Source organism: Mytilus trossulus, chromosome 1, assembly GCF_036588685.1.
Source record: "Mytilus trossulus isolate FHL-02 chromosome 1, PNRI_Mtr1.1.1.hap1, whole genome shotgun sequence".
NCBI lineage: Eukaryota > Metazoa > Mollusca > Bivalvia > Mytilida > Mytilidae > Mytilus > Mytilus trossulus.
This window is the reverse complement of record NC_086373.1, coordinates 72,834,176-72,860,351: the sequence shown is the minus strand read 5'-3', so window position 1 is coordinate 72,860,351 and position 26,176 is coordinate 72,834,176. Positions and strand designations below refer to the sequence as shown.

The following is a 26,176-nucleotide window of genomic DNA, read 5'->3' as shown; positions in this document are numbered from 1 at the left end:
TGGTTTTACTCTTTCTCCGCTTAGCATGCGGCATTTAGAAATAAGAACAATGACTGTTCTGGCCAGAGTCAGAATAATATTTACGGGTCACATGTCTTCCTGTAAATTGCTAACTTGATACTAGCGCGAAACAAATCCGACTGAATGTGTTGATTGGGTAAAAACAGTCATTTACCACAAAAAAAACTTCCAAAGCAAAAATTTTTCAAGTATGAAATAGTTCAGGATGAATCACGGAGAAATCTTGAAATATAATATGTTTGGAATATTGCAAACTGAAATAATTGGTCTTCTCGGGTTTTCACAACAAACAATTCTAACAGAACGGGAATTGCATGTGTATGGTTGAAAGACTATGCAATGTACAAACAAATGAAATGTTATCCCTGAAATTTAAACAAATTTCTTTTGTCAGGGAAGACTGTAAATAGAAGAAGCAAACTTGCAAAATGTTATAAGTTAAATAAAATTAATAAAATACTTATAATTTCAGAGCTGGTGTTCGTAGCATAGCTGTTCTAGCTCCAATACTTGGACTGACGTGGCTTTTTGGCATATTAGCTTCTCATAAAGACCTAATTGTTTTTGCTTATTTATTCACAATTTTTAACTCGTTTCAGGTATGAACTACAATTTTACAAGAATAAGTAATTAAAAAACAGACATCCAACATTAAACAAAATATAGGTTGATATAAGTTTGACATATAATTCACATGTGCCATTTTCGTTGTGAAACTGTTGCAACGGATAGTATAAATTTCGTCAAAAAGGTAATAAGATGAAGGCTACTTCAATGGATACTGTAAAAGAGGGGCGAAAGATACCAGAGGGACATCCATACTCATAGATAAAAAAACACAACGCCATGGCTAAAAATAAAAAGGCAAACAGAAAAACAGAAAAACTATAGAACACAAGACACAACATAGAAACTAAAGACTAAGCAACACTAGCCCCACTTTTTTGCTTTCCAACATTGAGTGGTTATCTAATCAAAGTTTGAAGAATTTGAATAAAACAAATTCTTGTACAACAAATTTTCGGTCTATTTTGCTTAAAGGCTTTATCTGTGGTTGTTTTACACTAATAAAACTTTGCTATATAAATTAAATCTGAGAAGACAGCCAACAATAATGTATACTGTACATTTCAGGGTCTATTAATCTTTATTTTTCACTGTCTAATGAATCCAAAAGTAAGTATTTTACACAATTTAGCATTAAATATTAATTAATGACTTCACACGTTGGATTTTAAGGATGCAGAGTTGCTTTCGATTTTTCATTTAAAAATGTTCACTCATGTTAAGGTGGTTATCAAAAAAACCTTGACTATATCTGTAAATAAAAGGAAGAATGAAAACATGGAGTGTGTCAAAGCGACAACCCAACCAAAGAGCAGAAAACAGCTCAAGGCCATCTATGACTCTTCGACACAACGAAAAAATCCCACATCCAGAGGTGGGTTTTATCTGACCCCTAAACAAAAATGTTTTCTAGTTCATCGTAAATGGACGTCACCATTAACTCGGAAAGATATAGGTTTTTAAATTTTAACATTCACAATTATCTTGAACAACACAGATATTCTTTCTGTACGTTCAAATTTAAGTTTCCACTAATTTTGATATTGATTTGTAGATTCAGCAAGCAGTAAAACGTAAATACATCAGATTCGTTCTATATCATCCCTGGGCTGAGATTAAAAGGAAAGAGAAGTTGGACGTGTCAACCGTGGATACGGTTAGTTAATGTTATATTATTACTTTATTTTATTTTGCTGCTTATGTATATTCAATGTGTAGTTATTAAAACTGATCATACATTGTGTATGTTTTTTAAGTGCAACAGCAATAAAGATTTGACAAGGCTGCACAAATATTTGGACGCGTTGCGATGAAATTTTTAAATTTATAAAACAAACACCAAAATTAGGAATGTTTATTAGTGAAATTGTGGAGTTCCTTCTATGTTCAGGTTATTCTGAAATATTAAATACCTCCTTCAATATTTTTTAAAGCAATTATGCCGATTACTTCTAGAGGTCTTGGTTTTTTTTAATGTTATCATGACAATGAGCTATGAAGGTCCTGAATCGAGATCAGTCTTTGGTATACGTCATTGAACTGAATTGAAAATGATTCATGTTTATGTCCAGTAGCCAATATTAAATCACATCAGGACGATAATGCTTCAGTGGAAAAATAAAATTAACTTTTATTGATGGTTGTCTTTATATCATTTTGGTAATCGTTTTAAATAAAGTAATGTATCTCTCACATCAGTAGGCCTGATTACTTTTAAAAATATGGTTTTATAAACTCTTTGCAGCCTGTATAAGGTTAAAGATTTTCAAATATATTGACATCAAACATTGCTGAAATCACAATTTGCTTAAAGATCCACGTTATTTAGAATATGATAGATAGTTGTCACAGAAATACTGTTTCTCAAAATGTCCTATTCGTACTTAAAAGTAAACACATACAGTAAATAAAGTAAAAAAACAGTAATACACAGTCTTAAAACATACTTTCTCTCTCGAAAATGGAAAATATATTTGTAACATGTCTCTGTTTAGGGTGTTTCCAAGACTACAAAACCTACAACAGGCACAGAGAGTACGACAGGTTAGTATGTGATCTTTGAAATGGGTACACTATACTGAGTTATCTTTTGATCATGGTCAGTTTCTAGTTAATTTAAAGTTTTAATTAAGACCGATATTTTATGTCTAACATTTAATTGCATCTTCGCTTTTTTTTGTGCATTTGGTGATGAAACACAATCATATTGCAAGTGAAAATGCAGAATGGTCAACGATGCAGCTACCCGCCCTCTTTTCGTAGTTTTTATTGAATATTCACTTGTCTTGAATAAGTACATCTTTTTTGTCTTTTCCATTCTTAATTCTTGAATCCAACACAACGTACTGGTATATTCAAATAATAATAAAATCTCAAACAAACAATTTAAGTTGCATGGACTCGATAATATACATAGCATTTTGTGTGTATTTTTGTCTAGATTCTATTTAATAAGCCATCGAGGTAACCTTCAAAGACTGCCGACGGTCATTTATAACCGGGTATAAACATAGATATAGATAGATATTGAACACGTGCATTTGTATTTTTCTATGTCTGTATGAGTTCATTTTATAGGCTAAATGAATATGTTTATCATTGTTTTACTTGTATAAAAATGAGATTTTGTAAATCGAATCAGTCACCAGGTGGTCTCAATATCAGCAAGGTTTCTTAGCTAATTTTGACAGAACTGATTGTACAATTACGTCACTTCAGCTATAAAAGCAACATACGACAGCGGTCATTTGTCTTTTTAACGGTTTGCATTTTACTATTTTTAAGGAACTTGAAGTAAAAATAGAAGTTTGTATCATCTTTTTTATCAATGAATAGTAATGTTGTTCGTTACAACTGAATGTATGTGCTGGTTATGGAATATACCACCTACTATACAGTATAGTTGCGTAATGCATATTGGTGAAACGAATATGCAACTTTCAACACATAAAAATTCTAACCATCATGTTTTAGTTCATATAACAATAAGAAAGACAAGGACGTACTAAATTATAATCCTGGTACCTTTGATAACTAATAAGACTAGGGATAATTATGTAAAAAGAGGTAAGATCAATTTCGATAATCGACTTTTTCTTATTTCAGTTTGAACGTTAGAAAACTGGAATTCGGAGAATACACAACAGTTATGGGAACACGCGTTCACAGGGTTGACTCTTGTATTGTAAATTGGAAAGTCAAAGCAACAGTTATCCCATTGCATAAGATGTTTAATGTGTATAACTATATTAAATCAAAACTTCATATAACTTTTATTTTGAAATATTAATATATTATAATCAATAGTTGTTCCATTGTCTATCGGCAATCATTTGCATGAATCGAAATCAAGTTCTTCAAAGTTTATTTTTTAAACAATAAAATCTGAGTGCCAGCCTTTTTATACCTGAATGAAGTATAAAAAGCTTGTTATTTTTCATGTAGCTATAAGAAATACTTATTTTAACGGGAAAACTTTCCGTTTAAACCGCAAAACCAATGTGAAAATGTTATTGAATTTATAAACTGTTAGCTAATAGAGATATTTGTGTATCAATAATGGCGATGGTATTACTGTGAAATAGTCTTAATACTTTATGAGAAATGAAACAAAAAAAAAGGAAAAAAAGATGCGAACAACAATATCGAAGCTTTATTTTGAAAATATATATCACTTTTGTACATATTGTGTGAAAATAATTGATCATTTATAGTTTTTCTCTAACTAAAGTTGCACTGACTAGCTTCGTATCAACATTGGTTTCCCTGAGAATAATTAATATCAACGAAAACTTCAAGTCTTTATTATAAAAAGTTAAATAGTACAATGTTAATCTGCAAAATTAATCATATGACGGGAATTCAAGTATCTAGAAGCTTACATATATCCCCTAATGTATTTCAGATAGATCAATAAAAAGGCTTTGCCTTGTAAAAATAAAAAGAACTTTTCGCACTCAATGGCCTCTTCAAGTGGTCAAGCAGGTTCTCGTCGCTTCTTTTTACTGAAATAAACAATTTTTTAGAATTAAAGAAATCCATCATAAAACTTTTAAAGACTTTTTTATATGTTTGCTTTGAATCCTCTATTTTTTTTAAAAAGGTACACCAAAAACTGTCTCAGTACTCGGCTACTTCTCAGGAACAAACTCTTGAATAATCTTCCCAATAATAAGAACATTGCGAACAAATTGATTTTATATTTCTTTATACACAATATGCGATGCTGCCCACGAAAGTTGGTACAATATGCTTATATTACTGCTACTTGTTCGGTGAAAAACACTGAGGAGGTTTGATAATCCTCCTCGAGTGTATTTTCATCTTTGTAATCATATCTTTGTACCATCATGATTTTTTTTATTTGGTTTCAAATATTTTATTGTATGACTTATTTATATCGTATAATAAAGTTGATACATTTTCATGCACTGTTGTTCTTAGTTCTGTTAAGCCTCGTTGATGCTCTGAAATTTTATATACATAAATGTATAGTGATTGCCACACGTACAAGATGAAGGTAAATCCCTGCAAAAAAGGAAGTTGCTATCGAGAGTTTTTATTTCAATTTAAAAACGTTGTTTTACAAAACTAGGACCGAAAAAGAAAGACCAAAAAAATACAAGAGCGACAACAACAATAAAAAAAACCAATTTACGTTTGCAATTTCTCTCATCTGATTGGTCATCACAGTCTGGTTCTCCATCACACTTGTAATGATTTGGATGACACACGTATATTCCATTAGAACTACACAAGAATTCACCATGAAAACACTTTTTATCTGTAAAATAAATATAATAAAACAATATTGCTGTTATGGAATTAAACAATAATCAACATTAAAAATCAAAACAGTCAAATTATCAAAAAATATAAGTTTTTAAATGTAATTCTAACCATTTACTTGTTTTATCATCTTATCGATGCTTACCCTTCTGGGGCCCTTATAGATTACAATCGGTTTATGGTATGTTTCGTGTTTCGTCTTTAGTTTTCAATGGTGTGTTTTATAGACTGCTGTTCCTAAAACAACAAATTAACGAAAGATATGAACTAACGAATCACAATTACTTAATGAATAAATAACTGGAATTTTTAAAAACAGTATCAAGAGTACAACTGCTATTGTTTTTATCTTACATACTTGAACAATTACTCTCATCTGATAAATCTCCACAATCGTCTATTTCGTCACAAACATAACGACTGTTTATGCAGTAATATCTGTTATGACATCGAAATTCATGTGGATAACAGCCATTGGTGTCTGGAATATATAATCATCGAATATAACTTGTTAAAAAACATATTATAATGTTTCTAGTTTCATTTAGTCAAAATTAGTGTTTGTCGGTATGTATTTTTACCATAGAATGTCCGTATGTACTGGTATAATAGAAAATGTTTGTCCATATGAACTTTTACCATAGAAAATATTTGTCCACAAGGACTTTTACCAAAGAAAATGTTTGTCCATCTGATTTTGTATAATAGAAAATGTTTGTCCATATGGACCTTGTTCTTATGATGTACTTTTATACCACTGTCACAGGTTAGGGGGAGTCCGCTAACATGTTTACTCCCCAACACTCTGCATGTATGTGCCTGTCCCAAGTCAGGAGCATGTTGTTCAGTGGTTGTCGTTTGTTTATGTGTTACATATTTGTTTTGCTTTTATTTTTGTACATTAACTGAACAACATGCTCCTGACTTGGGACAGGCACATACATGCAGAGTGTTGGGGAGTAAATGTTTGTCTGTCAGAACTTGAACCATAGAAAATTTTTGTCGGTCAGAACTTGAACCATAGAAAATTTTGTCTGTCAGAACTTGTACTATTGAAAATATTTGTCTGTCAGAACTTGTACCATAGCAAATGTTTTCCATCTGAACTGGTACCATAAAATATAAGTTCATATGGACTTGTACCGTTGAAAACTTTTGTTAGACAATGTTTGTCCATATGAATTTGTACCACAGAAAATGTTTGTCCATCTGAACTTGTACCATAGAAATTGTTTGTCCATCTTGTACCATAGACAATGTTTGTTAGAAAATGTTTGTCCATAGGAATTTGTATTCAAGGTAAGACAATCCCGGTGTACTTTTATATTTAAGCTTTATCATGGTAAGATAATGTATACAAGTTTAAACATACCTTTACGAAGACTTGACTCGAGTGGCAATGCCGTTGATAGAGTTAAGAACACGTTAAAAAGTATGCTAGATTTTCCTATATGTTGAGTGCACATCTGAAAATCATACAAAGGATATATGTACCATTGAAACTTTTGATACTAGGTATCTAACTACTTTGCATAACACGATTAAAGTTATATTGAAACGAAACCATACAATGCAGTAAAAAAACACCCCAAAAACCTTTAGATTGCGTCATATGTTCCTTCCGGTGCACACGAAATCATCCCAGTTTTTTAGGGGTTCGTTTTTCTCGGTCGTTATGTTTGGCGTTGTCAGTCTATTTTCGACTAATGAGTTTTAATGTTCCTTTTGCATCTTTCACCTCTCATTTTCTGTATACTAACATTTAGAATAGCATTAACGGTATCAATTTTTCTGCGCCAAATGCGCATTTCGACAATACATATGTCTTCAGTGATGCTCGTGGCCAAAATATGTAAAATCTAAAGCTCATATAAAAGATGAAGAGCTATAATCCAAAAGTTCCAAAAAGTATAGCCAAATCTATGAAAGGAATCAGAAAGTATTTGAATAAAGATGTGCGTCATTCATTATTCGCATTCGAAATTCAAATAATAAACAATTATATCAATCATTCATTATTGAAATCCAAACAATGAAATATGCCTACAGGGCCTTTATACATCAGAGACATATACGAAAGAGGAATACTTTGTAGTATTGACATATCTGTCCTGGTTAAGTTAGAAATGCATTATCAGTTTAGCGTGAAACATCAATAAACATATATGGTAGCAAATACTTTATAGAACGTTAACATCGAAAAAATGAACAGATACCATGGCCCAAATAATATATCAATGGAATATTCGTACATCGGGAAGAAAGACAAATACCATGGTCAAAAAAGAAAGGATGAATAGACAAACAAATCAAAATCAAACTGCAGAGAAAATCTCAGATTGAACACCAAATTACATTAAAAACCAGAGGTGATCACAAGTTCTCCGGAAGGGTCAGCAGTCTCTGTTCAACAAGTGGCAAAAAGTTGCACATAAAAAACGACTCAGTGGAATGTATTTTACACATTTTCATAAATTATAAACACGGATTAGATTAGTATTTGTAATGTGATTCCTTTATGGTTCTACTTGAAGCCCAGCTGACTCCAATTTCAAAACGAATAAATAATTAAGGATTGATTTGAACCCAGTAATAATGAAATTAATATATTTAAAATCTCATTATATTTTTAAAATTTCATATGCATGTACATGTTTTCCGTTCCAAAATAACATATTTTTATACACGTACTTAAAGTGCGTCAAGTGTAATTGAAAATAAAAAATATGATAAACAAAATAATTTGTACCCTTTGGTATTTGAAGGGATATTATCATAGTGAAAAGGAAATAACCATTTATTTTAAACGAAAAGATAACAAAAACATTTAGCATAAATGGTTTGATGAAAGTAAATATACTAACGATACACAATATATATTTAGCTTATGATAATATCCCTTCAAATATCAAAAGGTACAAATTATTAAATTATATGATTTTTTGTGTATGTTTGAATTAAAGGTAAAACAGGAGATATAATATTAAAAAAACTTCCAATGCAACATTTGTTATAAAACATCATTTCTTTATTATGAAAAAAATAACTGTGAAAAAATCCCGAACAGAAGAGATTCCGGACGTGGAACAGAAATATGAACACGTGATATATTTACACTTTCTTTTTTTATTTTTTATTCCGTTTTTTTTATGTGTGTATATTTAAAAAAAAAATCTATTATTCCATCCCTATCCCTTTTTAATTCAATAATTAGACACACAAAATGTAATTAATATACAATAAATGTCAGTACAGGGAATGCACCACTCAGCTCGGTTATGTAAAAAATAAATACACTGTGAAGAATTATTCGAGTTACTGAAAGAAAGCTTAAATGCTGATAAAGAATTAAAGAGTCATACACTCTAATATTGGTGGCTTTACTTTATAGAAGATTTCCTTTCGCAACGTCACAAACAGTGCAGAAATACACAATCAAATGCAATGTCAAATACAAAAAGCGTTTCCGACATCAAGCAAATTGTTCTACTCATTATGGTGCTAAGTTTTTGATCATGCTTTGACATGCGAGCTTTTCCTAAGTGTTGACAACGGACATTATTTAAAGAATTTACATATGAAAAAAAAAGATGTGGTATGATTGCAAATGATACAACTTTCCACCAGAAACCAAATACCGTGGAAGTTAGCAACTATAGTCATCGTATGTGACCTTTTTAACAATATTTGTGTCAATAAACCTATACATCATAAGAGGCTAAAAAGGGCCCTTAAAATAAAAAAATGTAAAATAATAGAATCCAGAAAACTAGCGGAGTGTTTCGTTTACAAATTCATGAATCGAAAAATATTGAAATGTCACAGGCACTTGTCTCAGATTATTTTATACCATGATCTGAGACAAGTATGAAATGTGTATAAAAATTAGTATACATACTATTTTATCTGTAGTTGCCTTTTCCTTTGCTAAGAGATCGTTTGTAACTATTAGCTACGGTAGATGCTACATGTATTTATAAGGTTATTTTGAACAAGCCTGTAGTAATATGATAATTTGATATTAAAATTTGTCCATTTAATGTGCAGATACAGTGTCGTCATTATCGAGCGACGTGCTTGGGGACACGAATTTACAGGGATTGTAGTGAAGATGGTCAATTTGATAGAGGGAAATTACGTCGTGAATTAGTTTACCAATAAAATTGATGCCCTATAATGATTAAACCTGCAGTGGTTTGATAATAATTAATAAATTGGTTTCACACACGATTTTAGATATATGTAATACTACATAATCATACATGGCCAAAGGTAGAACTTATGTTTCAAAACAAATAAATAATATATGTTCATGGATATGTCGTTAAATCGTTGCTTATCGTTCATTTTATTGGCATTTCTAACGAGACATGTACTAGAAAATATTAAAAATAAATAAACTTTTTGTTGAAAAAAACATGACCATATAATATACTTTCTAGCTATATTATACTTTACTGTTTACTTTAATCTGTTGTAAACGCTATGAAGCCTCTTCTCTGTGCATTAAGTAAAAATCTAAGTCTTTTGCCTCTGTGAAAAAAGTATATGCCGTCCCATTCAGCCGCGTTTTACTTCAGAGAAAAACGTTTTACTACGGTTTACTACGTTTCACTACGTATTACTAGGGTTTAGTACGTTTCTAAATCGGTTCAAGTACGCTTTTGCACGATTTCCTACGATTTAGCAAGTTTATTGCACGCAGTATCACGTGTCACTACGCTGTGATCACTTATCATGAAACGGCATCATTATTCAATAAAATGTAGAAAGGATAGAGATGCAAAGAGGGAGCAGAGTAACTAAAACAAATCTGGAGACATTAATAGAGGTACACTTTATAATTATTAATACATCTGTCATTGTAATTAAATTATTTTGTTCCCATTTTATGGTCTAAAAATTTAGATTTTTTGAACTCAAAAGAAAGATTTTATTGTTTTTTCTTTCAGATAAGATTTTTGTTGAGTGGATACATGAATCATGAAAAAACATTTAAAGCTTTGGTTAGAACATTGTCAATGCTTTCCCTTTTATAATAATTGCTCTTTTGAAATATTCTACGTTGCACAATGTCCGTTTTAAATCCATTTTTCCTCTTACCGGTATTTGATTTATCTTTTAGTGTGTTTCAAACCAGACCGTTCTGATGAGGACCAGAGGCAGAGGAAGGGGTCGTGATGGGCGTGGCAGAGGCCGCATATTTAGTGTGGCGCCTGAGACTGAAACAACTAATACACAAGAAACAAATGAGCAAACACAAAATAGTGATACTGAACAGCCAGCTAATACCAATAAAGAGAAGCGCAAAAGAAGCAAGCCATTAGAAATACCACAAGAAAAGCAGGATGAGGTGGCAGATTGGTATAGAGAAAACGAACCTCTATACAACAAAGGTACATGTATCTATTTGCTATAATTTAAAATATTAATACGGAGAATAAATGTCAAAAGATGTTAACCCCACCAGTAGAAATAGATAAACTTACAGCATGGTCTTTATATTTAAAAATCAATGTGACCGATTTTTTTCTTCTCTTTCAGCTCATTCTCAGTACAAAGATACTGCTCTCAAAAATACACGATGGCAAGCAAAAGCTAATGAGCTAGGGGTAGAGGATTGGAAGACTCTCAGGACATGGGTTGAGTCAACGAGATCTCAGCTCGGAAGACTGACACGAGAAGGCAATAAATCTGGTTCAGGCAGAAAAGATGATACTCAAAGAGACAAATGGATCAAAGAAAAAATTGGCTTCTTGGGTCCACATATTGCCAGAATAGAAACCAGAGGAGGAATAAACGTGTGCAATACAGTTTTCTATTACTTAATATTTCAGTTCACTTTTTTTACCTTTTATTGTTATTTCCTTTGTTGAATTCCCGTACCTTTTTTCTTTTTCTAAATGATACTTAATGTTCTGATTCTACGAAATTCATTTTACAGCTGTTTCATTTCAAACGTTTGACTTTATCTCGATATATCTTGTACGAATACATAAATAATGTTCCGATTAAGTCTGAATATTTCAGCTGAAAGAGAAACTCAAGGCAAAATTTTGTTGCAGGGATTCACTGGTCAACAATCTGCATTGGATGTTCCCATGGGCAGCTTCTGTAATCAATCAAGTAATGTTGGGTACCTACCTGCATGGCAGCAGCAATATCAGCTGCCTGGACAGGACGTCGCCTTTCTGCAAAACCGGTCTCAAACTCAAGCAGACATTGAACCTATAAGAGCACATTCTGCTCCACCTGTTACATGCGCACAAGATATTACAACATCAAGTATTGCCAGTGTAATAATGCAATCGGATTCAATGAACGTTGATTCACCCTCATCGTCACTTTTCTCATTATAAACTTATTCATACCAGGAACCGTAGAGGTGTTTTAAAGTTTTATATGAATGACATTAAAAGACGACTCTATTATGTAGACAGTTTGTTTATTTCATGTATTATGACAGTTGTCTGTAAAATTAAAAGTTTTTTTGTTTGAGTGATTATTTTGTTGGTTAATATAAAAAAAAGAAGATGTGGTGTAATTGCCAATGAGACAACTCTACACAAGAGACCAAATGACACAGAAATTAACAACTATGGGTCATCGTATGGCCTTCAACATTGAGCAAAGTCCATACCGCATAGTCAGCTATAAGAGGACCCGAAATGACAAATGTAAAACAATTCGAACGAAAAAAAAACTAACGGCCTTATTAATGTACAAATAAATGAACGAAAAACAATATGTAACACAGCAACAAACGGAAACCACTGAGTTACAGGCTCTTGACTTGGGACAGGCACATGCATACTAGATGCGGCGGGGTTAAATATGTTAGCGGGATCACAAATTTTTTTTTTGATTTTGATTTGTCTTGTTGTTTTAGTGTTATAATAATGAAATTTTCAATTTATCCTAAGTATGCTGACCAATGCGTGCCATTGTTTTTAAAAGACCAGAAAACTGGTATTGATAGAAGAATTTCTTAAAGTTTAATTACATGTATCATGATAATATTTTTTGATACATTCAAAGTTAAATAAACAAAAGTACAAATCATATACTTATCATTCAAATAAACTACGATAAGACAGTTAAAAAACGTTATTGAACCATTCGTTCTTGCCATGGAACTTTTCCTGCAGGTGACGAATAATAGTGTTTAAGATACAGTCTTTGTTGTTTTGCTGCCTTGCTAGGATAGTTGCGATCTTGCACATCATCAATGTCCTTCAGGTTTGTTTCGTCTCGCCAAACTGAGATCTTCTACCTATCCAATCCCTTACCCATACCGTGCGCACTCTGCGATCTATTCGTTTATGTCTGTGTCTGGTTAACAACATTCTCAATTTCAAAATATGATTGTGTATCAATAATCCATAATTTGTCATTTCCATCCGTTGTCTGTCCATCTTGCTGTAAGACTGACAAACTATTTTAGCAAATGGCGAGAAATATAGATACACGTGGTTTGATTATACGTAGAAGAAGGTAATCATGCGTAGTAATACGCATCGATACGTAATAATGCCTAGAATAACGTGATGAAACCTATTAAGGCGTACCATGAAGCGTAATATACCGTACAAAAACCTAATGCAACGTGGCAGATACGTACTTAAACGTAATAACACCTAGTGATTATAATCAAATACGTTTTAGAACGTATCAGGTACGTTTCTAATACGCATTTCTACGTTCCTTCTACGTTTTACTGCGCTTTTCTACGTTAGTACTACGTTTTCATTTTTAGTCACGTTTGTATTGTGCAGACCAATACAAACGGCACCGATCACGTATCAATATACGCATATCTACGTATATAGCCGTTTTAAGTACGGATCGATACGATTCACTACGGATATTGCCGTTTCGCTACGTTTTGAAAACGTAGCAAAACGGGATAGCGGAAACGTGACAGTGTGACTGGGTCTTAAAAAAGCCCCAGTCACGCTGTCACGTTTTACTACGTTTTAAAATGCTACGTTTCAACTACGTTTTGAATAAAAACGTCCCGTTATTTTGAAAGCTAGGTTTTATTAGACATGTGCTACGTTCTTATATCACGTTTTGCTCACTACGGATGAGTACGTGTAGCCCCACGTTTTCACCACGCATTGCTACGTTTCGAACGTAGTAAGCACGTTTTGTTGCGTTCCGCTAAGCTTTGAAACGTATTTACCAGGTTTCTCCTTCGTTTCAATTTTCGCTACGTTTGTTGTTGAACTTTCAAAACATACGGGGCAGGTCCCGTTTTGAACCAAAAATCACTACGTTTCGATACGCTTTATTACGTCAATTCCCGTTTCGCTTCGCTTTCAAAAGGTAGTAAAACGTAGCTCTTGAAACGTGACAGTGTGACTGGGACTTTATCCCTTTCAAAACTTCATTCTCTTATTTTATGTTTGGAAACCACTGTTAACAAATCCTCATTCAAACCATTACAAACTTTTCGGGTATTGCAAGTCAGACTTTGCAAACCAGTTCGCATTGAATGATGAAAAAGAGAAAATATCTTTTCTTAAACTTTCCTTTGCCAGCAAAGGTCTCGATGCCATCATCTTCTGCTAAACGTTATCATGCAGACCATGTAACAATCGACATATCGGTGACGAATATCATTAAAATTTTATATTTGAATGCTTTTATTGTCCATCAAAAAAAAAAAGAGTATTTGACTGCATATTTTACAAAACGTCAAAATACAGTTAAATTCTTTGAACTTCTGTCAAGTACAAGAAAATCAGTTCTGAAGAAGCTTTCCTCTTTTATAAAAAAAATATATAAATACTTGTGTTTGTACTCCTAGTTTGTAAGATTGTGACTAATGTAACCTCTCTCACGTACATATTTATAATTGTTTGTACTTAGTATCTCTGTACCGATGTAACGCATTGGCTTTATGGGCAATATCCTTCATCATAAATTAGTTCAAAACAGTACTTTACTATTTTAAAGATCAGTATGTACCTATTATTTCTTATACAGGTCTACATGTATACCTAACAAATTGAATCTTAAATTTTCAATTACAAACACGTGTTGCAGAATCTAAATATTGGGTAATTCAAGTCGAAACCTCCTGATTGCACCTGTGCTAGTTCCATATTCATATGTAATCCTGCTGGCCACGTTATTACCGGTGATATCACCATTGTCAATAACACTTCCTTGCGAAATGTGTTATCGAAAGGCCTAAAATATCGTGAGCCTAAATCAATCAATTGAAAACACAACTTCAAAAAATACTGATGGATTTAATCGAGAAGTATGTCAGGCAATGGGTTAAACGCGAAAAAGAAGACGTAGATACTCTTTCCGAATGGATAAAGGCTGTGAGGTTGTTACAAATCAAAATTAAGAAACTGAATAGGTCTATGAATACCCATGCTACATTAATATTTAAAGACCCAAATGTTGCAAAACACATGTCCTACCTCCATGACAAATATGTTGGTGTCCCCGCAGATAAACTCCAAACAACATCGTTTTGTGTGTAAAAACAATACATAAACATATACATTCATAAATGACAATGCACTAGGAAACTCAACATATACTCCACGACTCTTAATTAAGAGGAAATCCTGAATAACCAAAGGTCTATTCTATATTCCTTTAGAATTTCAACCAAAGATGAAGAATTGTATCGTTCATTACTGTATTGGATACCTAAACTACATAAGTGTCCATATAAACAACTGTATAGTGCTGAGTCTTCCAAGCACTCCAGGAAACCTCTTTTTAAAGTATTAACATCAATTTAATCAGCAATCAAAGTCGGATTCAAAGTCTTTGTGAAACTGCATATTAAAGGTGGCGTAAATCATATGTGGATACTAAAAAATTCCAAATAATTTTGAGTACTTACAATCTAAGACTCTTTCGTCTTGCTATAATATTAAAACATTTGACTTTTCTACACTTTACACAAGTATTTCCCATTCCAAACTAAAAGACAAGTTGAAAGATCGAGTTGGTATTGCTTTGTTTCATAAAAAAAGACTGATGGCCAACGTAGATACAAGCATCTTGTCTTTGTCACGGACGGACGGATGGAGAAGTCTCTCAGTGCTATTTTACAATATTGACCAAAGAATCAACGATTAGAATAAATAAATTATTTAATAAACAAACAAAAAAAATAAACAATTAAGAAGAAAAATACATCAAATTATTATAAATATTAAAGTCCAAATAAATAGTCCAACAGCTTCAGTAGTTTGTATTGTATATCCAGATTACTTCCCTTTATATCGTTATGACGGTTATGGTATCGTTATGACGGTTATGGTATCGTGCACGACAGTTCCACTAAAATATGTAGATATGTTGTTTGGTGAATTATCATGTATGATTGCGTTCAATCTGTATGACCACTCCTTAACACCGCAGCATTGTATTACTCTGGTGCAGGCTGGAACCTGGTAATAATATAATTGTACAAACTCTTTAGTACGATTATCAATTTAGATATGCTTTTTACTTGCACGTTCATGCAACATAAACATGAACTCTATAATCTCACGTTCATAAAATGAACATATATATTCTATTAATTTACATAGATAAATACGCACATACATTTTATATGTAGCAAAATGTGTCATACTGTAATAAATATCATAACCTTGCATGATAGTTTCACGTACATAAGGAAATTCGGAACCTTGTACACATAAATATCACGTACATTCAATATGTACCCGTAATTAACAATCTTGTTCTTGTTCACTAGTAAAACCGCAAATATCTGAATATAAAACATTGTTTTCATATCTTTAAATCCGTTTACAAAATATTCTAAATTATACAATTTACATAATGGAAAATTATCTGCAGAAGTCTGAAAGTTTCGGAAATTTGATAAACAAAGTAACATACAGAAAAGTATATATAAATATATGTAAGAATAAAACACTTACCTCGGAATTGATGCACTATATACAGTAGAACCATTGTAGGTTAAATTTAGCTAACAAATATGAAATGCTCTAACGAGTGTGGCATCCTTCCACACGAAAATCCCAAGCAGAAATGAAATGACAACGTGTCCAAAGAAATCATCTGACCACTGTTTAAAAATAGCCAAACTTGTCCGAAGAACTCGATTGACCACTATTAAAAAATAGTCAACAGGTGTGTAAATAGGCCAAGCCTAATCAGTGTGCGTTTAAACACAGGTGAACCAAACTTAGGCCAAACGTACATATATACATAAAAGCGTATGTTAAAACTATGTATAAAATAAACCGTGAACAATAGGCGTCCTGCGCAAAGACTGCAAGTGCAATTCTCTGATCATGACGACAATTTCACAATCGTTATCTATATACAAGCTCGACTAAATAAATATGTGAATAACTCTATAAAATTCATCTGGATCGTGACATCACCTCCCCAATTTAAGAAAGTATTCTTACTTTCACTTATCTCCACGATCCTATATACGACTCAAAAAATCTGCTCCAACGTTGTCCTTTCCTTTGATGGCAACAATCCTGAACCTATACGGCTGTAACAAGAGTGACCATCTCATCAATCGTGCATTTGCAATTTTAGACTTTTGCAAATATATCAAAGGTTGATGGTCGGTCTCTAATATAAACTGTTTACCATATAAATACCTTTGAAATTTGCTGATTGCCCATACAATGGCTAGGCATTCTTTCTCGATAGTGGAGTAATTTCGTTCACTAGCTTTAAGTTTTTTACTAGCGTACGATACAGGCAATCTAATATTATCTTCATCCTGTAGCAGTATAGCACCTATTCCATTATCAGAAGCATCAGTTTGAAGGATAAATACCTGAGAAAAGTTTGGCAACTTTAAAACAGGAGCTTTTACTAATGCATTCTTCAAACTTGAAAATGCTCTTTCATGAATAGCTTCCCAACGTACCTGATTTGGTTGTCCCTTTTTCGTCAGATCAGTAAGCGGACTTGCTATATCTGAGAAATTAGGAACAAACTTTCTGTAAAATTCAGCCATGCCAATGAAACTTCTAACTTGTTTCTTGGTTGTAGGCCTATGAGCATTTTTGATTACCTCAATTTTATCTGGATTTGGTGAAAGGCGATCTGTTCCGACAATGTGACCTAAAACTTCAAGACTGCTATACGCTATATAACACTTTGAGGGTCTTGCTGACAAATTAGCAGATGCCAACCTCTCAAATACACTCTCCAAAACCTCCATATGGTGATTAAAAGAACGTGTGTACACAATAATATCGTCAACAAAGTTATCAACGTTTACCAACCCTTCTAAAACTTTTCTCATACAACGTACAAAAGTAGCACCACTATTGACCAAGCCAAATGGCAGAACCTTGAATTGGAACAATCCTCTAGGTGTTTGGAATGCTGTTTTGGGTTTTGCAGCATCCACAAGACTAATTTGCCAATATCCCTTGGTTAAATCAATTTTAGATATAAACTGATAACCAGACAACTTTGAAAACATCTCTTCTATATTACCCATCGTTTCTGCGTCGAAAATTGTAATACTATTTAAACCTCTAAAATCTATACAAAACCGATTACTCTGATCTTTCTTCTTCACAATCACAAATGGACTTGAATAAGGACTATCTGATCGCTCAATGATATCCATTTCTAACATCTTATCGACTTCCTTATTTACCGTGTCTAGCATAGCATATGGTACGTGATAAGGTTTAAATCGAACAGGATCATCAGAAGTCAACTTTATATCGTGCTGTAGTACATTTGTCCTACCTGGAATATCTGTTAACACGTGTGAGAACTTATCTAGTAAACACTGTACCTTAACTGTTTCATTTGCTTTTAAAGCTTCGTTGATATGAACATCTCGTAATGTCTCCTTAGCAACTGCAACGGGCGTTTCGATTAACTCACTTTCGTAATTGTCTACATCGTCTGTATCTTCATTTTCGAGATCTATAACTGATACTGTAGCAACAAAACCTACCTTGTGATCTGGTGCAGTAACGCACACGTTAGTTTGCTCACGTTCAACATACAGTTTCAGCATGTTGACATGAAACATTTTAAGTTTACCTCTCATATCAATTCTGTAATCAAGATCACTGATCTTTTCTACTATAGAGAATGGTCCTTTCCAATGCATCAGCAACTTATTTGCTTTAGTAGGTAATAGCACCAATACCTTTTGACCTACCTTCATCTTTCTTGAACGTGACTTTCTATTATATATACGTGACTGTTTACGTGAAGCTTTCTCCAAGTTCTGTTTAACCAATTCACAAGTCGATTCCAATCTTTCTCGTAAATTGATAACATACTCGTATGTGGACCTCACTTCAGGATCAGTAATTTCTCTAGTCCACAATTCTTTAAGAATTGTCATTGGACCTCTGACTGGCCAACCATATACCAATTCAAATGGGGAAAATAAAACACTCTCCTGAGATACTTCTCTGTAGGCAAATAATGCTGGTCCTAAATACTTATCCCAATCTCGCGGACGCTCTGCACATAGTCGCTTCAACATCAGCTTCATCGTACCGTTAAACCTTTCAACGAGTCCGTTACACATAGGATGATACGGTGTGGTAGTAAGCTGCCGTAGAGAAATCAGTCTACTCACCTCAGACATTAAATTGGAAGTAAATTGTGCGCCCATATCTGTCAACATCTCTCTTGGAAAACCTACCCGACAAAATATATCAATCAATGCTTCCGCTACCCTTTCTGTCTCGATAGATGGTAACGCTACTCCTTCTGGATACCTTGTAGCGTAATCAACAAGTGTTAGTATATACCGATTTCCTTTATCAGTTACTGGTACTAAAGGTCCAACTATATCTACAGCTACTCTGCGAAAAGGTACATCTATGATAGGGGTTTTACCCAAAGGAGCTCTAACTTGCTTACCTTTTGGTACAGTGCGTTGGCAAATATCACAGGACTGGCAATACCGCTTAACATCGGATTCAACTCCTGGCCAGTAAAACTCTGATAATACACGATAAACTGTACGTCGTGTAGCCATATGTCCCGCCATCAATGACTCGTGTGCTAATTTCATGACATCGCTTCTATAAACTTCAGGAACGACCAACTGACGGAATAACTTACCATTTTCTACTTTTGGCGACATAAATTCTCTATACATAAGTTTCTTCTTCAATATGTAATTTACCTTTGTACCATTGGTCTTCTCAAAGTTTCTGCCTTCAGCTACATACTGTCTTAGCTTCGACAAACTTGCATCAGACTGCTGTTCATACTCAATGTCCTCTAGACTAACATCTTTAATACTTCCTGGAACTTTTAATTTCGGATATGGATTATCTCTCTTCTTCGCTTGCTGTCGAGTTACTACACTTACCGACGGAGATCTTTCGGGATCATAAGGCTCCCTAGCACCATCTATGTTTCCTATAATAACATCATATAATGGTTGTTCCATACACCACGCTTTTACTTCACCTTGATAATAAGGACTGTCTATAGTAATTATAGCTATAGGTACTTTAACACTCGATCCATCAGCTAAAACACATGTCTGATAATCATCTAAAAAACAATCTATACTTACAAGACTTTTCTTTATAACAACTCCATTACATCCTGTATCGCGAAGTACTGTCACAACACGGTTACCTAACTTACCTTTAGCTTCAGGCATTTTGATTGGTTTCTTTTCACACTGTTCAGGTATTGTAAGATTACTTACCTGTGTAGTAATAATGCTATCAGTAAGAGTAATAACATTCCCGCAGATAGGAGTTTCCTTTCCCCGTGAACCACTATTTTGTACATTACCAACCTTGTTTTTCAATAATGGACAGTTCGATATCAAGTGATCTGATTTGTTGCACTTAAAGCACTTTCTATCAAACCTGTTTCCACCGCCATAACCTCCTGTATGTCTATTTCTATCTCTGTCACTTTGCTTTGGCGGTTCTTGGTTCCGTGCATTGTTGGGTTTTTGAGACGGCTGTGACTTACCTTTTTGAGTCTGATTTGTAAGTGATACTATATTTACTCGCCTTGCCTCCTTAAATTGATCAGCATACCGAGTCATATCATCTATGGACTTCGGTACTCTCTCTTTCAGAAATAACATTACCTCGTTATTACATATGTGTAAAAACTGATCTCTTAACATAAGATCATAAAGTCCATCAAACGTCTTCACAACATTAGACATATCAATCCACCTACTAAAATAACTACCCAAACGAACAGAAAACTGTTGAAACGTTTCACCGAACTCTGGACGACAAGATCTAAACTTCTGCTTAAAGCCATCTTCAGTCATGTTATACCTCTTCAACAAACATGTCTTAAGAGCATCATAATCTAATGCTTGATCTGAGGGCATCAAAGCGTACACATTTAATGCATTACCTTTAAGAAGTGCACTCAAATGAGTGGCCCATATTGATTTGTCCCATTTTTGCGATATAGCATACCTTTCATAACGACGCAAATATGCATCCATATCATCAGTACCTTCCTCAAAAGGAGGTAGTTTAGGTACCTTTGAGGGGTTAACATTACCTTTTTCTTCCCTGTGTTTTTCCGTTTCAAATAAACGAGTATTATCTAGCCTTTTCAATTCCAACTCATGTTCTAATCTTACCTTTTCAACTTCCCATTCTTCTTTTTCTCTTTCTCTTTCAAAACGTCTATCATCGCGTTGTTTCGCCTGTTGTGACTCAATAAACCTAATTAAATCTTCATTGGCTAACCCCAATGACTCACCATACTGTCTTAACTCTTTAAGACTCTCCATGATTAATTCCTGCTAATATGACTTGCTATGTAACAATAAACTAGACCAAGGACAATGCTCAATATATCACATATATATATCTCGTAACACTACGCTTTAGTATCACAGTTGACCATAGCCTGGTCCACAAGTGTCAATCACAACACAAAATAAACAATCGCCTTAGTCTAAATTAACTCTAAATAACAATACCTACATTAAATCTACTGTTTGTACTTGCAGCGTGCAACAACCCCGAGGCACTGTAGTGTAGAAATTTTACAAATTCTGAGGTTCCAAACTATCAGGTTTCTGTCGACATTACAGTTTCTGAAAAATACAATAGTAAGCTTTACTACACGTTATGAACGTATATTCAATGTATATAAAAAAAATAACAATTCTTCTATAGAAAATATAAATTTAACTTCAAAATGTATAAGAAAAAACACTTCAGACTTATCCCACTTCTGACACCAATTGTCACGGACGGACGGATGGAGAAGTCTTTCAGTGCTATTTTACAATATTGACCAAAGAATCAACGATTAGAATAAATAAATTATTTAATAAACAAACAAAAAAAATAAACAATTAAGAAGAAAAATACATCAAATTATTATAAATATTAAAGTCCAAATAAATAGTCCAACAGCTTCAGTAGTTTGTATTGTATATCCAGATTACTTCCCTTTATATCGTTATGACGGTTATGGTATCGTTATGACGGTTATGGTATCGTTATGACGGTTATGGTATCGTGCACGACAGTTCCACTAAAATATGTAGATATGTTGTTTGATGAATTATCATGTATGATTGCGTTCAATCTGTATGACCACTCCTTAACACGGCAGCATTGTATTACTCTGGTGCAGGCTGGAACCTGGTAATAATATGTAGGACTCAAATCTATGGTGGGTTCCAAATCTATGGCAGATTCCTAATCTATGGCAAATGTGACGTCATGCAATCCCAAATCTATTGTAGATTTTTTACAATCCTAATCTATCGTAAGTTTTGTAATTTCCTAATCTTTGGCGGATTTTTATTGTGTCCAAGTTTATGGAAAATGAATTGCAAATGGAAAATACTGCAGTACACATACGACCATTAACTTGCATTATTTAAGCAAGTGAACATGTACGACAACAGGAAGCATGTCTATAAACATTTGTGAAATAAACTGTAAATACTGAACAACAAAATCATGGCGGCAAAAAAACCAACCGTAAATGATGAATTCATAACATAAATACAGACTTCAAGATTGAAATGATGTTCCTTGTAAAAATAAACATTTTCCAATCTGTGCATTTATTTAACCAACTAGTAATTAACGTTAAGGCCCTTAAAAACAACAACGTGGATTTTTAATAAATAAAAAAAAGGGCAATAAATAAAAATGAACAGTTTGAATGTTCAAATAATATGTTATTCATCGTTATGGCATCTTTTTTATTTTATGACGATCTAAAAATATTGGTATCCGTTAATTTCATGTTTCACTTTATAAGCTTTGCAGACAGTAGAATATTTACTATAATAACTTCTTTTTTGAAATATCCGTTACTGAAAAAAGCGGTGACCTTGTTCATCGCGGACTTCGACCGGTACAGCACATTGTGTCCCTTTTCTGGATAATGGGTCACATCTTTATGTTATAAACCATCGTCAAATTGTTGTCATCTAGAACGGTGTTCAAATCTATGGGTTCCGCCATCGTTTGCGGCGGCGACGATGTAATATGGCGTTATTGAATTGTGACGTTATATGTTAGATAGATGCCATAGATTTGGAGAAAACAAAAATCTGCCATAGATTTGAGTTGTTTGGCGTTTGTAACGTCACATTTGCCATAGAATAGGAATCTGCCATATATTTGGAACCCGCCATAGATTTGAGTCCTACAAATATAATTGTACAAACTCTTTAGTACGATTATCAATTTAGATATGCTTTTTACTTGCACGTTCATGCAACATAAACATGAACTCTATAATCTCACGTTCATAAAATGAACATATATATTCCGAGGTAAGTGTTTTATTCTTACATATATTTATATATACTTTTCTGTATGTTACTCTGTTTATCAAATTTCCGAATTATATATTCAATAACGCCATATTACATCGTCTATTAATTTACATAGATAAATACGCACATACATTTTATATGTAGCAAAATGTGTCATACTGTAATAAATATCATAACCTTGCATGATAGTTTCACGTACATAAGGAAATTCGGAACCTTGTACACATAAATATCACGTACATTCAATATGTACCCGTAATTAACAATCTTGTTCTTGTTCACTAGTAAAACCGCAAATATCTGAATATAAAACATTGTTTTCATATCTTTAAATCCGTTTACAAAATATTCTAAATTATACAATTTACATAATGGAAAATTATCTGCAGAAGTCTGAAAGTTTCGGAAATTTGATAAACAAAGTAACATACAGAAAAGTATATATAAATATATGTAAGAATAAAACACTTACCTCGGAATTGATGCACTATATACAGTAGAACCATTGTAGGTTAAATTTAGCTAACAAATATGAAATGCTCTAACGAGTGTGGCATCCTTCCACACGAAAATCCCAAGCAGAAATGAAATGACAACGTGTCCAAAGAAATCATCTGACCACTGTTTAAAAATAGCCAAACTTGTCCGAAGAACTCGATTGACCACTATTAAAAAATAGTCAACAGGTGTGTAAATAGGCCAAGCCTAATCAGTGTGCGTTTAAACACAGGTGAACCAAACTTAGGCCAAACGTACATATATACATAAAAGCGTATGTTAAAACTATGTATAAAATAAACCGTGAACAATAGGCGTCCTGCGCAAAGACTGCAAGTGCAATTCTCTGATCATGACGACAATTTCACAATCGTTATCTATATACAAGCTCGACTAAATAAATATGTGAATAACTCTATAAAATTCATCTGGATCGTGACAGTCTTATGGAGGGATGCATCATACTATTTATAAAAAAATACTCTGATTGAAACAAAAACTCTCTGAAACTGATATTATCCATTTAAGTCTGTAGAAGTATGATTTTTTTATAAGTTGTTAATGGCTTTGAACTAGCTGTCAGTAACTGGGAGTACTCTTTGATTTGTAGTTAGTGTCTTTTTGTTGTTGGGATGTACAAGTACCCGGTCACGTCCACTTGTATTTGTAGTATATGCCTTGTTAACCATCTGATGAGTTAGGCCTTTTCCAACTGATTTTTATAGTTCGTTCTTATGTTGTACTTTTATACCATTGTCCAAGGTTTTGGGAGAGCTGGGACCCCGCTAACATGTTTAACCCCGTCACAATCTGTATCTATGTGCCTGTCGCATGTCAGGAGCCTTTAATTCAGTGGTTTTCGTTTGTTTATGTTTTACATATTTGTTTTTCATTCATTTTTGTACATAGATTATGCAGTTATTTTTCTCATTTGAATTGTTTTACATTCGTCATTTCGGGGCCTTTTATAGCTGACTATGTGGTATGGGCTTTGCTTATTGTTGAAGGCCGTACGGTGACCTATAGTTGTTAATTTCTGTGTCATTTGGTCTCTTGTGGACAGTTATCTCATTTGGCAATCTTAATACATCTTTTTTATATTATGCAGATGCTTGATTTTTTTTCTTTCACAGCACATTTCTTGCTTTTGGAGGACGTGTTTATCAATAAACTATTGGCATTCCAATGGGAACCAAATGTGCCCCTCTTCTTTTCGATTTGTTCCTTTATTCTTACGAGACTGAATTCATAAAGGAACTTATCAGTATCCTTTAACTCTACTTTCCGCTATATAGATGCTGTTCTCTCACTAAATAATTCAAAATTTGATGACTATGTTGAACGCATCTTTCCAATTGTACTTTGAGATAAAGGCTACAACAGATACAGCTAAGTGTGCCTCATATCTTTACTTACATCTAGAAATTGAAAATGAGGGTCGGTTGAAAACCAAACTTTACGACAAAAGAGATTATTTCAACTTTCCAATTGTGAACTTTCCATTTCTGTGCAGCAACATTTCATCAGCGCTTGCATTCGGAGTATATATCTCCCAATTGGTAAGATATTCCTGGCTTGTATTTTCTGTCATGATTCACTCGATAGAGTATTGCTGCTCACAAGGAAGCTTTTAAACCAACAAATGGTAAGTTGAAATAATTCCTAATGTTGTAGCTACAATGCAGTCCCCTTTTCACAATTGTGACTTACCAATAACACTTGTTTCCGGGTTTGTACAAACATGACGCGTGCCACATGTGGAGCAGAATCTACTTACCCTTCTGGAGCACATTATATCACCACAAGTTTATGATTGGGTTCGTGTTGCTTGGTCTTTATATGTTGTGTTTTGTGTACTATTGTTTGTTTGTCTTTTTCTTTTTTAGACGCCTAGGCTAAAAAAAGACATGAGACAAACAAACAATATTTGTCAATTTATTTTCGATGTATGAATTTAAATATCCCTCTGGTATCTTTCGTTCCTCTTTTCTAGTCCGGAATATGTATTTAATTTGCCACTTGACATTAAACATCTATCCATCCTCATCATCATTATCAAGTGTTTTAAATAATTCCGTCATCTGTTTAGAAGTCATATTGGTACTTATAATGTTAATTTCATCTGTGAAGCACTTTTTTCGATAATGGTCATGCAATGCAATAAATCCCATGATAAATTGGTTCTACCGCTTTAAATTATGTGCATTTTGAAATGTTCTTAATAAGTTATAGAAATCCTTAAATTCAAAAGGCACCATGTTTTTGTCATTTGTTTTGAAAGGCGGAATTCTAAGGTTCCAGTTTGAAACTCTGCTGTATAGAAAAGTACTTTTGATTTATCATTTTTAAAGAATGACAGTAATGTATATATTTAGTCGAATAAGTTATGACAGGATATACTTCCAAACCTCACCAAGAGGCAATATTCAATACTAAGGAAAAACAAAATTCTTGAAAAGTCAGCCAGGAATATGTCAAATGCTTCTAGCGATTGCATTACCATATAAAAATAGAAAAAGAATAATAGCA

General features: G+C 33.3%; 2 protein-coding genes across 5 annotated transcripts in view; one reads left to right on the top strand and one right to left on the bottom strand.

The window, feature by feature from the left end:
• Positions 1 to 4,282, top strand: part of LOC134684397 (uncharacterized) — a 425,720-nt gene extending 421,438 nt beyond the window's left edge. The window contains exons 24-28 of one of the 2 annotated variants that reach the window (XM_063543683.1): positions 494 to 620; positions 1,156 to 1,197; positions 1,643 to 1,744; positions 2,583 to 2,631; positions 3,694 to 4,282. In XM_063543683.1, coding sequence (XP_063399753.1) covers positions 494 to 620; positions 1,156 to 1,197; positions 1,643 to 1,744; positions 2,583 to 2,631; positions 3,694 to 3,698 — 325 coding nt within the window. In that variant the 3' untranslated portion in view covers positions 3,699 to 4,282. Of the gene's footprint in view, positions 1 to 493; positions 622 to 1,155; positions 1,198 to 1,642; positions 1,745 to 2,582; positions 2,632 to 3,693 lie in introns of those variants that run through there. The other variant, XR_010101237.1, reaches the window with a different exon arrangement.
• Positions 4,283 to 4,375: 93 nt separating this feature from the next.
• LOC134684421 (low-density lipoprotein receptor-related protein 8-like) lies at positions 4,376 to 9,944 on the bottom strand. 3 transcript variants are annotated; one of them, XM_063543713.1, is made up of 5 exons: positions 9,842 to 9,944; positions 6,749 to 6,842; positions 5,735 to 5,857; positions 5,246 to 5,371; positions 4,376 to 4,592 (listed from the first exon to the last, which is right to left on the bottom strand). In XM_063543713.1, the coding sequence occupies exons 2-5, from the start codon at positions 6,840 to 6,842 to the stop codon at positions 4,498 to 4,500; spliced, it is 438 nt and encodes a 145-aa protein (XP_063399783.1). In that variant the 5' UTR covers positions 9,842 to 9,944; the 3' UTR covers positions 4,376 to 4,497. The 3 variants fall into 3 exon arrangements, 2 of the variants coding, with proteins under 2 accessions (XP_063399783.1, XP_063399777.1); XM_063543707.1 differs by lacking the exon at positions 9,842 to 9,944 and adding an exon at positions 9,275 to 9,437; XR_010101238.1 differs by lacking the exons at positions 6,749 to 6,842; positions 9,842 to 9,944 and adding an exon at positions 9,275 to 9,356.
• Positions 9,945 to 26,176: the final 16,232 nt, after the last annotated feature.